Source organism: Scyliorhinus torazame, chromosome 16, assembly GCF_047496885.1.
Source record: "Scyliorhinus torazame isolate Kashiwa2021f chromosome 16, sScyTor2.1, whole genome shotgun sequence".
In the NCBI taxonomy this organism is placed as follows: domain Eukaryota; kingdom Metazoa; phylum Chordata; class Chondrichthyes; order Carcharhiniformes; family Scyliorhinidae; genus Scyliorhinus; species Scyliorhinus torazame.
In genome coordinates this window covers 22,101,762-22,118,539 of record NC_092722.1, presented here as the reverse complement: position 1 = coordinate 22,118,539, position 16,778 = coordinate 22,101,762, and the positions used below count along the sequence as shown (strand labels likewise).

The window sequence follows — 16,778 nt, the reverse complement described above, 5'->3', positions numbered from 1 at the left end:
ACCAATCCTCCAAATGCTTATGTTTCTCCCCAACGCCATGAGTTCTTATTTTACGTCGTAAAATTGACGGGTTAATTCGGTTGGGACACAACTCCATGGCTGTCAGCCACCCTATCGTGCCTCACCGAAATGACTTGGCGAACCCAGACAGGCCATTCCACAATGAAGGAATTTAAGACAAATGATTGACCTGGTTCGGAAAGGGGATTAACAGCAGGAGGCAAAGGTGAACAATGATGGGCAGGCGCTCTAAATGACAGGATGTGACTAGTGGTGTCCCACAGTGATCCGTGGTGGCGCTTCAACTATTTGGCATATTTATTCACAATCTGGATAAGGGAATAGAAACAGAACCAAGTTTGCTGGTGATATGCAATTTTGCAGCATTGCAATCAGTGTAGATTGGGCATTTTCCCATGATTAATAAGCGATGCAAGTTTAAGTAGTTGTAGATGGAAGTATAAAATTGCAGCGATATTAATCGATTAAGTGAATTTGCAAACCTGGCAAATAGATTTCAATGCAGGCAACTTAAAAAAGAATAGATCAGATTACTTTCTAATTGGTGAAAAATGAGGAACAGTAGAGCTCGGAAGAGACTTAGGGATTCATGGATATGGATCATTAAAATGTCAAGGACTGTCACCAAGAAGTATTCAAAAAGGCTAATGAAATTCTGGACTTTATATCTAGAAAACTATAATACAACGGGGTAGCAGGTTTTTTTAAAATTTAGAGTACCCCAAAATGTATCATGGAGTTCACCTGACCCACTCTTACTAGATTGTGGTATGGGGAGAACACACCCACTATACAGGTGTGGTACAGCAGAAATCTAACAGTATTTTTAAAAAAAAAACAAAGTTTATTCCATGAACTTAAGTTAATCTTTTTAAAACACACAGTGAACATCTTAGCAACCATCAATTCAAATACAACCCCCAAAGAATACAACACTAAGTAATCCTTAAGCTTTCCTTTTAACATCCATAAGACTTTAAAAAAAACTTTAACAGAAGCACCTCAGGTTTAAATTCACTACTGAGAACAGTTATCCCTCTGAATTCGTCAAATGATCAAGAGATAGTCTTTACATGGCAGAGAGAGCAACATTGCACCTCCTGCGGCTGACTGCAGCTCCAACACTGAAACAAAACCAAAAAAAACAGACACACCCAAGCTTTTCTCAAAGTGAAACTAAAAAGCAGAGCCAGAGCTCAGCTCAGCACACACACTCTGACATCACTGCAGTAACATGAGCAGACAAACATTTCTTAAAATGACATTCTCATGACAGTACCCAATTTCTTTTCCAATTACGGGGCAATTTTAGCATGGCCAATCCACCTACCCTGCACATCTTTGGGTTGTGGGGGCGAAACCCACACAAACACGGGGAGAATGTGCAAACTCCACACAGAGTGACCCAGAGCCGGGATCAAACCTGGGACCTCGGTGCCGTGAGGCAGCATTGCTACCCACTGCGCCACCGTGCTGCCCGGGATAGCAGTTATGCGGCAGTTATACAAAGACCTAGTTAGATTGCACTGGAGTATGTTGAGCAATTAAGGGCGCTACATGTTTGGAAGGACACATTACCATTGGAGAGGCCAGAATGGTACCTAGACACCATGCATTAAGATACGAGAAGTGGTTACACAAACTCAGGTTGTATTCCCTGGAAATTAGTAGATTATAAGGTTATTCGATGAACATTTTCACAATATTGAGGGGAACCCATCAAGTAGATAGAAACTATTTCTGCTGGCTGAGATGTATAGGAGCGGTTGATGTTGCCTAAAAATTGGAACTGGATCTTTCCGAAGTGATGTGCCTCTGAGTGAGCAGGTTTTGTGTTCGAGTTAACTGTAGGTATCTGAGCACAGAATCTAGGCCTACATTTTAGTGCAGTGTCGAGGAAATGCTGCACTGCCTGCAGAGGAAGTTGTTGAACTGTTTGGGGTGCAGGACTGAGAGAGTGTTGCACCATCGCAAGAGCAATACAGAGGAATGCTGCACTGTTGAAGACTGTTATTACTGCTGATGCGGCAATGCGGTGATGCAGTGGTTAGCTGAGGTCCCAGGTTCGATCTCGGCTCTGGGTCCCTGTGTGGAGTTTGCACATTCTCCCCGTGTTTGCATGCGTTTCGCCCCCACAACCCAAAGATGTGCAGGGTAGGTGGATTGGCCACACTAAATTGTCCCCTAATTGGACAAAAATGAATTGGGTACTCTCAATTTATTTATTCATTTAATTACTGCTGAAGAACATGTTTGCCTAGGTCGGTATCTATAGTACCCTTACTGACCCTTCTCTCTTGAATCCCATTGAGATTAGGGGCCAGTGTAAGCTCCGGACGCTTCAGGCACAGAAATTGAAAGAACTTTGGGTTATTTCCTGTAACTTGCCTTAGTAATAGACGCAAAGATGAGTTGAAACGTTAGCACCGCCTGGCCTTTTACCCCAAAATACGACTACCTGCAGTTCAGGAAGCAGGCTTGTTCAAGTTTACTGGTAGGTGCTGACCCTCGGTACTCAAAGACCCTTACCTTGTAGAGTTAGAGAGCCGACTCCAAACCAAAAGCTGTCGAGCAGAGAGAAACGGCTATTTTCAACTTCAGGCTCACTCCATTCATTGGGGCTCAATCTGCAAAATAATAGTCACATCACATACTGCGTGTTGTCGAATTTGGGATAGCTTAGCTCAGTTGGCTGCTTCCTAATGCGGAGTAACGCGGGTTCAATTCCCAAACTGGCTGAGGTGATTCATGCAGGCCCCACCTTCTCAACCGTGCCCCTGGCCTGAGATGTGGCGGCCCTCAGGTTATATCACCACCAGTCAGCTCTCGGGGGAGTGCAGCCTCTGGTCCTCTGGCAACATTTACATTGTTGATTAATACCATATAGCAAATCTCTGCAACAATAATATTTTACCCCCTTCTATTTTTATAACCCAAACTTTTAATGTGCAGTATTTACTTTCCTGTATCTAACTTGTGCTGTCCACGTCCTGGGAGTGCTTTAAGGGATAGTATTGAGGGAGCTTTATTCTTTTTTTAAAACTTTAGAGTACCCAATTATTTTTTCCAATTAAGGGGCAATTTAGCGTGGCCAATCCACCTAACCTGCACATCTTTGGATTGTGGGGGTGAAACCCACGCAGACACGGGGAGAATGTTCAAACTCCACACGGACAATGACCCAGGGCCGGGATTCGAACCCGGGTCCTCAGCGCCGTAGGCAGCAATGCTAACCACTGCGCCACCGTGCTGCCCTGAGGGAGCTTTATTCTATATTTAACCCTGTGCTGCATCTGTGAAAGTCAGTTGTTATACTATCTCAATTCCAGCCAGTGGCACAGTTGAGCTGTGGGAAGCTTCTTTCCTCAGTAGTACCACCGGAGGGAATAAGTGTTAGTGCAGTTCTGTGGCACTGCAGTTGGGGTAATGCTATGTTGGTTCTGCATACAAAGCTGTCTTAACTCCAACTTGTTAAGAACACCCAAACACTGTGTGACCTTTCCCTTTGTTGTTCCGACCATCACTATGTCCCTCCTTAACAAAGTTAACAACTTGTTCCCTGTTATGCGCAAGTTTTGCATTATTGTGTCAGTGCACTGGCTTGAAAACCCCACTCAGAAACTGCTGCTGGCATTTCATAGTCATAGAACTTTACAGAATAAAAATAGGTCCTTCAGCCCATTGTGGCTGTGCTGGCCAGCGAGCACCTACCCACCCTCATCCCATCAGGCATGGCTATATATGGGCCTGTGTCCCAGCAGTGAGCCAGCCGTGTCTGCTTTACCAAACGTATTACCTCATGGGCGCAATGTTCCTACCGCGTTGCAGCCGGCGCCGATTCTGTTACGCTGGGTGAATAGCAGCTGAGGCCAAAAGAGGGATTTGCGCCGGGCGCCAAACGGATTGCCAGTCACCCAGCCCGTTCCCGATGGCACGATCAGGGTCTCGCCCAGAAATAGCGAGAACTTAATTTACATTCATTTCAATCTCATTAGCGAGATTAAAGTCGAATGCAGCGACCTCCTGGGAGTCACCTTCCTCGGGTGCTCCGAAAGCTAGTGATTCGCAACAAACCTGTTGGACTTTAACCTGGTAAGATTTCTTACTGTCCTCCTACATTTCCAGTGGGAGAGTCTAGCCAACCAGTGCTGTAATCCATAGAACACCTCCAGGGCGGAAAGAGGCCTTTCAGTCTATGGCGTCTGCACCGACCCTCTGAAAGAGCATTCTACCGAGGCAACCGCGTCCTGCAACATTAACTGTATCATTATTGGAGATTGGGGAGATTATCCTGCGTTATGTAATGTGTATGTAGTCACTAAGCATGTTAATGTTGGCGGCTGAGTGAACAATATCTGGCGCATCTGCCGCTGACACACTCGTCCCTGCCTTTGTTATCTTCAAACTTGATTATTGTCCCAATCGCCTGGCTGGCCTCTTATTTTCAACATTTCACAAACTCCAGCTCATCCAAAACTCTGCTGCCTCATATCCTACCTTGCAGCAGGACCCATTGCCTCATCTCCCATGTGTTCACTGACGAACATTAAATCCCAGTCTATATCTCAACTTTAAAATTCATTATCAAATGGCTCTCTACCCTTGTCCCTCTGTATCTCCATAAACACAGATCAGCTATTACCACTTTCCCCGGTCCCTGCAACCCTACTTGCCTCTGTAATCTCCAGCCCATACACCCTTCCCATATTTGTAACCTTCCCCAGCCTCAACAGTCCTCTATCTCTCTAACTTCCTGCAGCCCCTACTGCCCTCCCCATTTCTGTAACCTTCTCCAGCCACATTCGCATCCCGATAACTAACCGCCTCCAGCTTTTACAATGCTCCCTATCACTATAACTTTCTCCAGTCCCTACAAATATTGATTCCTCCAATTTTTGCCATGTTACTGGAGAATTAATTTTGGAATGTGTACCAACATCAACATAATGTCTGTTATCATGTCCCAAGTAGAAATAATGATCTTTATTAGTGTTACAAATAGGCTTACATTAACACTGCAATGAAGCTCCTATGAATATCCTCCAGTTGCCACTCTGGCGGCGCCTGTTGAAGTAAACTGAGGGAGAATTCAGAATATCCAATTCACCTAACAAACACGTCTTTCTGGATATGTGGGAGTCATCATACTGCACTGCTTAAAACTTGTGAATTTGATGTGAAATCATCAAACAAAAATTAATACCACAATTTGGAACAGCCTTTTAGAATCAAACATGTGTCTATTCCTTTGAAACATAAGTCAAATTTATCCATTTTTGTTGCTGTGGGGAAAAAAAAATTAGTTTTGATGCATCAGCTAAAATTTGCATGTTTCTTATTATTCAGAATTACTTGAAAAACCTGAAGACCAGGGATGTCCTTCTAAGGTTTGAAAGCAGACCAAGGCAGGCCAGCAGCACGGTTCAATTCCCGTAACAGCCTCCCCGAACAGGCGCCGGAATGTGGCGACTAGGGGCTTTTCACAGTAACTTCATTGAAGCCTATTTGTGACAATAAGGGATTTTCATTTCATGAGGCTCGAGTTGAGACCCCATTTGGAGTATTGTGAGCAGTTTTGGGCCCCATGTCTAAGGAAGGATGTGCTGGGCTCGGAAAGGGTCCAGAGGAGGTTCACAAGAATGATCCCTTGGCGTATGAGAAGGAGAAGGAGAAATTGCTTGTCACAAGTAGGCTTCAAATGAAGTTACTGTGAAAAGCCCCTAGTCGCCATATTCCGGCGCCTGTTCGGGGTGGCTGGTACGGGAACGGTTGAGGACTCTAGGTCTGTAGTCGTTGAAGGATGAGGGGGGATCTTATTGAAACATACAGGATACTGCGAGGCCTGGATAGAGTGGGTGTGGAGAGGATGTTTCCACTTGTAGGAACAACTAGAACCAGAGGACACAATCCCAGACTAAAGGGACGATCCTTTAAAACAGTGATGAGGAGGAATTTCTTGGTGAATCTGTGGAACCCTTTGCCGCAGAAGGCTGTGGAGGCCAAATCACAGAGTGTCTTTAATAATTATCTTTGTATAAAGTAGGCTTACATTGCAGTGTTAATGTAAGCCTACTTGTGACAATAAAGATTATTATTACATTGCAATGAAGTTACTGTGAAAAGCTAGTGGCTCATTCCGGAGCCTATTCGGGTACACAGAGGGAGAATTCAGTATGTCCAAATTACCTAACAGCACGTCTTTTGGGATTAGTGGGTGAAAACCAGAGCACTCGGAAGAAATCCATGCAGACATGTGGAGAACGTGTAGACTCCGCACCCATAGTGACCCAGCCAGGCATAGAACCTGGGACCCTGGCATTGTGAAGCCACAATGCTAACTGTTGTGCTACTTGCAAGACAGAGATAGATAGGTTCTTGATTAATAAGAGATCAGGGATTAGGGGGAGAAGGCAAGAGAATGGGGACAAGAGAAATATCAGCCATGATTGAATAGCAGAAAACTTGATGGGCCGGGTGACCTAATTCTGCTCCTATGTCTTATGGTTACACACAGAAGACAGGTAAATTGCATTGATTTCCTTACATGCCAGATGTTTTGAATTATTTTTGAAGTGTGCAGTGGCATATTTTCCTAAAACCTCAGCTTGTGTGAACCGATTTACCAATATTCGGAGATACCATTAATCTGTGCAATTAGGACAGCATGGTAGCACAGTGGTTAGGGGTCCCAGGTTCGATTCCCGGCTTGAGTCACTGTCGGTGCGGAGTCTGCACTTCCTCCCCGTGTCTGCGTGGGTTTCCTCCGGGTGCTCCGGTTTCCTCCCACAGTCCAAAGATGTGCAGGTTAAGTGGATTGGCCATGCTAAATTGCCCCTTAGTGTCCAAAAGGTTAGACGGGGTTACTGGGTTAGGGTGGAGGTGTGGGCTGAAGTAGCGTGCTTTCCCAAGCCATATATGGGGTGGGGAGCATCGTCATCAGAGTGAGGTTGGTGCCGTCATCAAGAGACTGCGGTCATGGGGAGGCAGGGTCAAACCGTCACCAAGGGGTGAGGTCCTAGCTGTCATCAGAGATTCGGACTGACGACATCAGGGGGTGGGGCCTGTGCCCTAATAAGGGGTGTGGTCTGTGCCTCTGGGAGTCTGGATTGTGTTGTCACGGGGGGTGGCCCTGTGCCCTAATAAGGGGTGTGGTCTGTGCCGTTGGGCTGGATTGTGTCGTCACGGGGTGGGCCCTGTGCCCTAATAAGGGGTGTGGTCTGTGCAGCTGGGAGGCTGGATTGTGTCGTCACAGGGGGTGGGCCCTGTGCCCTAATAAGGCGGTGTGGTCTGTGCAGCTGGGAGGCTGGATTGTGTCGTCACAGGGGGTGGGCCCAGTGTCCTAATAAGGGGTGTGGTCTGTGCCGCTGGGCTGGATTGTGTCGTCACAGGACTTGTGGCGTCATCAGGCTGTGGGTTTGTGGCGTCATCAGCTCCGACAGGTTAAAGGCAGCGGCGGATCATCGCTCCTGCAGAAGGCGGGGCCAATCGGGCATCAGCCAATGGGGCTTTTGCCGTCCTCGGGCAGGGCCTGTGAGACCAAGCGGCGTTGTCAGTGCCGGGTGAAAGGTCAGCGGGCGGAGCCTGCCTCGAGTCAAAGTGCGATGGACCCGCCTAATGCCACCTCCGCAAACGTCAAAGTGTGGAGGCCGGCGAAGGGGATGAAGACAGACACAGCTGATCGAATCTGGGATAACCGAGACCCAGATGATCGGCCCTGGGGGAGTCATTCAGGCGCAGCTGATCAACTCTGGGATAACCGAGACCCAGATGATCGACCCTGGGGGAGTCACTCAGGCGCAGCTGATCGACTCTGGGATAAGAGACCCAGATGATTGACCCTGGGGGGAGTCACTCAGGCGCAGCTGATCGACTCTGGGATAACCGAGACCCAGATGATTGACCCTGGGGGGAGTCACTCAGGCGCAGCTGATCGACTCTGGGATAACCGAGACCCAGATGATTGACCCTGGGGGAGTCACTCGGGCGCAGCTGATCGACTCTGGGATAACCGAGACCCAGATGATCGACCCTGGGGGAGTCACTCCGGCGCAGCTGATCGACTCTGGGATAACCGAGACCCAGATGATCGACCCTGGGGGAGTCACTCCGGCGCAGCTGATCGACTCTGGGATAACCGAGACCCAGATGATCGACCCTGGGGGAGTCACTCCGGCGCAGCTGATCGACTCTGGGATAACCGAGACCCAGATGATCGACCCTGGGGGAGTCACTCAGGCGCAGCTGATCGACTCTGGGATAACCGAGACCCAGATGATCGACCCTGGGGGAATCAGACCCAGCTGATTGCGCCGGGACTATGGGGAGGAATTGGGCCAATTTCTTTCAGCCCTGACTTGACTGAATCCCACTTCCGAGTTGAAGCTAAAGCAGCATGGAGGTCGCCATGCCAATCGGCCCACAGGGGAACCATCAACCCTCCCAGTAACCACTGACACCCTCCCTGAATTCCCAGTAACCACTGACACCCTCCCTGAACCCCCCTGTAAATACTGGTGTACTCCCTTAACCCACTCTGTAAACACTGGATGCATCCCTGAACACACCCTGTAAACATTGACGGGGTTCATGGCGTGTTGTCAAGTGTTTGCATGGGGTGTGAGTGTTTGCATGGGGTGTGAGTGTTTGCATGGGGTGAGTGTTTGCATGGGGTGTGAGTGTTTGCAAGGGGTGTGAGTGTTTGCAAGGGGTGTGAGTGTTTGCAAGGGGTGAGTGCATGGAGTGTTTGTGTTTGCATGGCTTGTCTGAATGGCTTGTCAGTGTTTGCTTCGCTTGTTGTCAGTGTTTGCTTCGCTTGTTGTCATTGCATGGCTTGTCACTGTTTGCTTCACTTGTTAATGTCTGTCACAGTTTGCTTCGCTTGTTAATATTTTCTTTGCTTGTTAATATTTTCTTCGCTTGTTAATATTTTCTTCGCTTGTTAATGTTTGCTTCGCTTGTTAATGTTTTCTTTGCTTGTTAATGTTTGCTTCTCTTGTTAATGTTTGCGTAGCTTGCTTTCAGTGTTGTCAGTGTTTGCCTGAACCCCCGAGTGTCAGTGTTTACAGGGTGGATTCAGCGAGTGCGTCAGGTTTACAGGGTGGGTTCAGGGAGTACGTCAGTGTTTGCAGGGGGGTTCATGGAGTGTGTCAATGGTTACTGGGAGTTCCGGGAGTGTGTCAGTGCTTACTGGGAGGGTATGGGTCGATTGATCCGGCGATCTTCATGATATCTAACCAGACTGGGATGACGTACTGTCAGGGCTGAATGGGACCAATGGATTGCATACAAGATAGCACAGTTGTTAGCACTGTTGCTTCACAGCGCCAAGGACCCATGTTCGATTCCCGGCCTGGGTCACTTTCCTCCCGCAAGTCTCGAAAGACAAATTGGACATCCTGAATTCTCCTTCACTGTACCTGAACAGACTCCGGTGTGGCGACTATGGGATTTTCAGTGACTTCAAGCCGACTTGTAATACTAATAAAGATTATTATTATTATTATTACTGTGCCATGTCTTTCATTTAATGGCAGTCCTGTGATGGTTTTAGGCCATTTAATATTGATGATTAAACTTGGGTAAATGCTAAATAAGGTTCTATTAACATAGAAACAAAACTGTCCAACGTTTAAATAAAAACACCTTCAGTAATGAACACAGGTATTTCAAAGTTGGATAAACTAGACTTCAATTAGGTTTGTTCATTGACTATAAACTTCCAAATTATAAACACTGACACATTCGCTGAGCCCCCGTAAACATTGACACACTCCTTGAATACCCCCGTAAACACTTACACTCCCTGAATGCCCCCATTAACACTTATACACTCCCTGAACCCGCTGTAAACTCTGACAAATGACCTGTAAACACTGACACACTCCACACTGCAGGACTGAAGAAAACTTAGAAAAAAGTCCAGCACATGGCAAAAGCATAAGCACAAAAGTAATCACTAAATACAAAACACGATGATTCAAGAATTCAGGAACAAAGAACCTCGTCCTATTTTTCTCATCTCTGGTTTAACCCCTCACTTGCGTCATTGGCTTCTAATTCTTAGCTGGGACCTCCCGGTTTGTTCAAATGATTGCCTGTTACTTTGTGGATAACTTGTGAATCAAACATTGGACAATACTTGAGATTAATTGGTGACTGTCAAAACTAGCTTAGTGTTTGCGTGCGCTCTTAGCAAAAATACTGGATGTTTTCTCACACTTCGCCATGTTCAGTGAGTGTGTCAGTGTTTACCTGGAGCTCAGGGAGTGTGGTAGTGTTTACCTGGGGCAGCACTGGGCAGCACGATAGCATTGTGGATAGCACAATTGCTTCACAGCTCCATGGTGCACCTTGGGTAGGGTGCTCTTTCCAAGAGCTGGTGCAGACTCGATGGGCCGAATGGCCTCCTTCTGCACTGTAAATTCTATGATAATGATGTTTCATAGCTTGGCAGCGACCTAACTAAAATTGAGTGCAGGTTCATCAAAGTTGGTTAAACTTGACTATTCAGTTAAGTTTGTTCATTGACAATAAACTTCCAAATTACAAATAATGACACACTCCCCGAACTGCCCGTGTAAACACTGACACATTCCTTGAGCCCCCTGTAAATACTGAAACACTCCCTGAACCCCCCCCCCCCCCCCTCCCACTGCAAACACTGACACCCTGAACCTCTGCATAAACACTGCCGCACTCCCTGAAGCCCCAGGTAAACACTGACACACTCCCTGAACCCCCAGGTAAACACTGGTACAGTCCCTGAACCCGCAGATAAGCACTGGCACACTCCCATAGCCCCTAGGTAAACACTGCCGCACTCCCTGAAGCCCCAGGTAAAAACTGACACACTCCCTGAACCCCCAGGTAAACACTGACACACTCCCTGAACCCCCAGGTAAACACTACCACACTCCCTGAAGCCAAAGGTAAACACTGACACACTCCCTGTGAGCCTCCAGGTAAACACTGACACACTTGCTGAGCCCCAGGTAAACACTGACACACTCCCTGAGCCTCCAGTAAAACACTGACACACTCCCTGAGCCTCCAGGTAAACACTGACACACTCCCTGAGCCTCCAGATAAACACTGACACACTCCCTGAGCCTCCAGGTAAACACTGACACACTCCCTGAGCCCCAGGTAAACACTGACACACTCCCTGAGCCTCCAGATAAACACTGACACACACCCTGAGCCCCAGGTAAACGCTGACACACTTGCTGAGCCTCCAGATAAACACTGACACACTCCCTGAGCCTCCAGATAAACACTGACACACTCCCTGAGCCCCAGGTAAACACTGACACATTTGCTGAGCCTCCAGATAAACACTGACACACTCCCTGAGCCTCCAGGTAAACACTGCCGCACTCCCTGAGCCCCAGGTAAACACTGACACTCTCCCTGAGCCTCCAGATAAACACTGACACACTCCCTGAGCCCCAGGTAAACACTGGCACACTCCCTGAGCCTCGAGATAAACAGTGACACACTCCCTGAGCACCCAGGTAAACACTGACACACATCCTGAGCCTCGAGGTAAACACTGACACACTCCCTGAGCCCCCAGGTAAACACTGACACACTCCCTGAGCCCCCAGTTAAACACTGACAAACTCCATGAGCCCCAGGTAAACACTGACACACATCCTGAGCCTCGAGGTAAACACTGACACACTCCCTGAGCCCCCAGGTAAACACTGACACACTCCCTGAGCCCCCAGTTAAACACTGACAAACTCCATGAGCCCCAGGTAAACACTGGCACACTCCCTGAACCCCCAGATAAACACTGACACACTCCCTGAGCCCCAGGTAAACACTGACACACACCCTGAGCCTCCAGGTAAACACTGACACACTCCCTGAGCCCCAGGTAAACACTGACACACTCCCTGAGCACCCAGGTAAACACTGACACACTCCCTGAGCCCCCAGGTAAACACTGACACACTCCCTGAGCTCCAGGTAAACACTGGCACACTCCCTGAGCTCCAGGTAAACACTGGCACACTCCCTGAGCTCCAGGTAAACACTGCCGCACTCCGAGCCTCAGGTAAACACTACCACACTCCCTGAGCTCCAGGTAAACACTGACACACTCACTGAAGCTCCAGGTAAACACTGACACACTCCCTGAGCCCCCAGGTAAACACTGACACACTCCCTGAGCCTCCAGGTAAACACTACCGCACTCCCTGAGCCCCAGGTAAACACTGACACACTCCCTGAGCCTCCAGATAAACACTGACACACTCCCTGAGCCCCAGGTAAACACTGCCGCACTCCCTGAAGCCCCAGGTAAACACTGACACACTCCCTGAAGCCAAAGGTAAACACTGACACACTCCCTGTGAGCCTCCAGGTAAACACTGACACACTTGCTGAGCCCCAGGTAAACACTGGCACACTCCCTGAGCCCCAGGTAAACACTCACACTCCCTGAGCACCCAGGGAAACACTGACACACTCCCTGAGCCTCCAGGTAAACACTGACACACACCCTGAGCCTCCAGGTAAACACTATCACACTCCCTGAGCCCCAGGTAAACACTGACACACTCCCTGAGCCCCAGGTAAACACTGACACACTCCCTGAGCCCCAGGTAAACACTGACACACTCCCTGAGCCCCAGGTAAACACTGATACACTCCCTGAGCCCCAGGTAAACACTACCGCACTCCCTGAGCTCCAGGTAAACACTGATACACTCACTGAAGCTCCAGGTAAACACTGACACACTCCCTGAGCCTTCAGGTAAATACTGACACACTCCCTGAGCACCCAGGTAAACACTGACACACTCCCTGAGCACCCAGGTAAACAGGGATACACTCCCTGAACCCCAGGTAAACACTACCGCACTCCCTGAGCCCCCAGGTAAACACTGGCACACTCCCTGAACACACCTTGTAAACACTGACACACTCCCCGAGCCCCAGGTAAACACTGACACACTCCCTGAGCCTCCAGATAAACACTGACACACTCCCTGAGCCCCAGGTAAACACTGACACACTCCCTGAGCACCCAGGTAAACACTGACACACACCCTGAGCCCCAGTAAACACTGACACACACCCTGAGCCTCCAGATAAACACTGACACACTCCCTGAGCCCCAGGTAAACACTGACACACTCCCTGAGCCCCAGGTAAACACTACCGCACTCCCTGAGCACCCAGGTAAACACTGACACACACCCTGAGCCTCCAGGTAAACACTGACACACTCCCCGAGCCCCAGGTAAACACTGATACACTCCCTGAGCCCCAGGTAAACACTACCGCACTCCCTGAGCACCCAGGTAAACACTGACACACTCCTTGAGCCTCCAGATAAACACTGACACACTCCCTGAGCCCCAGGTCAACACGGACACACTCCCTGAGCCCCAGGTAAACACTGACACACACCGAGCCTCCAGATAAACACTGACACACTCCCCGAGCCCCAGGTAAACACTGACACACTCCCTGAGCTCCAGGTAAACACTGACACACTCCCTGAGCCCCAGGTAAACACGGACACACTCCCTGAGCCCCAGGTAAACACGGACACACTCCCTGAGCCCCAGGTAAACACTGACACACACCCTGAGCCCCAGGTAAACACGGACACACTCCCTGAGCACCCAGGTAAACACTGACACACTCCCTGAGCCCCAGGTAAACACTGACACACACCCTGAGCCTCCAGATAAACACTGACACACTCCCCGAGCCCCAGGTAAACACTGACACGCACCCTGAGACCCAGGTAAACACTGACACGCACCCTGAGCCCCAGGTAAACACTGACACACACCCTGAGCCCCAGGTAAACACTGACACACACACTGAAGCTCCAGGTAAACACTGCCGCACTCCCTGAGCCTCCAGGTAAACACTGACACACTCCCTGAGCCCCAGGTAAACACTGACACACTCCCTGAGCACCCAGGTAAACACTGACACACTCCCTGAGCCCCAGGTAAACACTGACACACTCCCTGAGCCCCAGGTAAACACTGACACACTCCCTGAGCCCCAGGTAAACACTGACACACACCCTGAGCCCCAGGTAAACACTGACACACTCCCTGAGCCCCAGGTAAACACTGACACACTCCCTGAGCCCCAGGTAAACACTGACACACACCCTGAGCCCCAGGTAAACACTGACACACTCCCTGAGCCTCCAGGTAAACACTGACACACTCCCTGAGCACCCAGGTAAACACTGACACACTCCCTGAGCTCCAGGTAAACACTGGCACACTCCCTGAGCTCCAGGTAAACACTGGCACACTCCCTGAGATCCAGGTAAACACTGACACACTCACTGAAGCTCCAGGTAAACACTGACACACTCCCTGAGCCCCAGGTAAACACTGCCACACTCCCTGAGCGCCAGGTAAACACTGACACACTCCCTGAGCCCCAGGTAAACACTACCGCACTCCCTGAGCTCCAGGTAAACACTGACACACTCCCTGAGCCCCCAGGTAAACACTGACACACTCCCTGAGCCCCCAGGTAAACACTACCGCACTCCCTGAGCTCCAGGTAAACACTGACACACTCCCTGAGCCCCAGGTAAACACTGGCACACACCCTGAGCCTTCAGGTAAACACTGACACACTCCCTGAGCTCCAGGTAAACACTGGCACACTCTCTGAGCTCCAGGTAAACACTGGCACACTCCCTGAGCTCCAGGTAAACACTGACACACTCACTGAAGCTCCAGGTAAACACTGACACACTCCCTGAGCCCCAGGTAAACACTGCCACACTCCCTGAGCGCCAGGTAAACACTGACACACTCCCTGAGCCCCAGGTAAACACTACCGCACTCCCTGAGCTCCAGGTAAACACTGACACACTCCCTGAGCCCCAGGTAAACACTGACACACTCCCTGAGCCCCAGGTAAACACTGGCACACTCCCTGAGCCTCCAGGTAAACATTGCTGCACTCCCTGAAGCCAAAGGTAAACACTGACACACTCCCTGTGAGCCTCCAGGTAAACACTGACACACTTGCTGAGCCCCAGGTAAACACTGGCACACTCCCTGAGCCCAAGGTAAACACACTCCCTGAGCACCCAGGTAAACACTGACACATTCCCTGAGCCCCAGGTAAACACTGACACACTCCCTGAGCCCCAGGTAAACACTACCACACTCCCTGAGCTCCAGGTAAACACTGACACACTCCCTGGGCCCCAGGTAAACACTTACACACTCTCTGAGCTCCAGGTAAACACTGACACACTCCCTGAGCACCAGGTAAACACTGACACACTCCCTGAGCCTCCAGGTAAACACTGACACACTTCCTGAGCCCCAGGTAAACACTGACACACTCCCTGAGCCTCCAGATAAACACTGACACACTCCCTGAGCCTCCAGATAAACACTGACACACTCCCTAAGCCCCAGGTAAACACTGGCACACTCCCTGAGCTCCAGGTAAACACTAGCACACTCCCTGAGCTCCAGGTAAACACTGACACACTCCCTGAGCTCCAGGTAAACACTGACACACTCCCTGAGCCCCAGGTAAACACTGGCACACTCCCTGAGCTCCAGGTAAACACTGACACTCCCTGAGCCCCAGGTAAACACTACCGCACTCCCTGAGCACCCAGGTAAACACTGGCACACTCCCTGAACACACCTTGTAAACACTGACACACCCTGAACCCCAGGTAAACACTACCGCACTCTCTGAGCCTCCAGGTAAACACTGACACACTCCCTGAGCCCCAGGTAAACACTGGCACACTCCCTGAACACACTCTGTAAACATTGACACACTCCCCGAGCCCCAGATGAACACTGATACACTCCCTGAGCCTCCAGGTAAACACTCACACTCCCTGAGCCTCCAGGTAAACACTGACACACTCCCTGAACACACTCTGTAAACATTGACACACTCCCTGAGCCTCCAGGTAAACACTGACACACTCCCCGAGCCCCAGGTAAACACTACCGCACTCCCTGAGCACCCAGGTAAACACTGACACACACCCTGAGCCTCCAGGTAAACACTGACACACTCCCCGAGCCCCAGGTAAACACTGATACACTCCCTGAGCCCCAGGTAAACACTACCGCACTCCCTGAGCACCCAGGTAAACACTGACACACACCCTGAGCCTCCAGGTAAACACTGACACACACCCTGAGCCTCCAGGTAAACACTGACACACTCCCTGAGCCTCCAGATAAACACTGACACACTCCCCGAGCCCCAGGTAAACACTGACACACTCCCTGACCTCCAGGTAAACACGGACACACTCCCTGAGCCCCAGGTAAACACTGACACACTCCCTGAGCCCCAGGTAAACACGGACACACTCCCTGAGCCCCAGGTAAACACTGACACACTCCCTGAGCCCCAGGTAAACACTGACACACTCCCTGAGCCCCAGGTAAACACTGACACACTCCCTGAGCACCCAGGTAAACACTGACACACTCCCTGAGCCCCAGGTAAACACTGACACACTCCCTGAGCCCAGGTAAACACTGACACACTCCCTGAGCCCCAGGTAAACACTGACACACACCCTGAGCCCCAGGTAAACACTGACACACTCCCTGAGCCTCCAGGTAAACACTGACAAACTCCCTGAGCACCCAGGTAAACACTGACACACTTGCTGAGCCCCAGGTAAACACTGGCACACTCCCTGAGCCTCCAGGTAAACACTGACACACTCCCTGAGCTCCAGGTAAACACTGACACACTCCCTGAGC

General features: G+C 50.0%; 1 protein-coding gene across 1 annotated transcript in view; it reads right to left on the bottom strand.

The window, feature by feature from the left end:
• The window catches only part of LOC140392626 (probable glutamate receptor), a 61,518-nt gene that overhangs the window by 8,858 nt on the left and 35,882 nt on the right, over window positions 1-16,778 (bottom strand). The window contains exon 7 of the mRNA XM_072478062.1: window positions 2,551-2,648. Coding sequence (XP_072334163.1) covers window positions 2,551-2,648 — 98 coding nt within the window. The remainder of the gene's footprint in view (window positions 1-2,550; window positions 2,649-16,778) is intronic.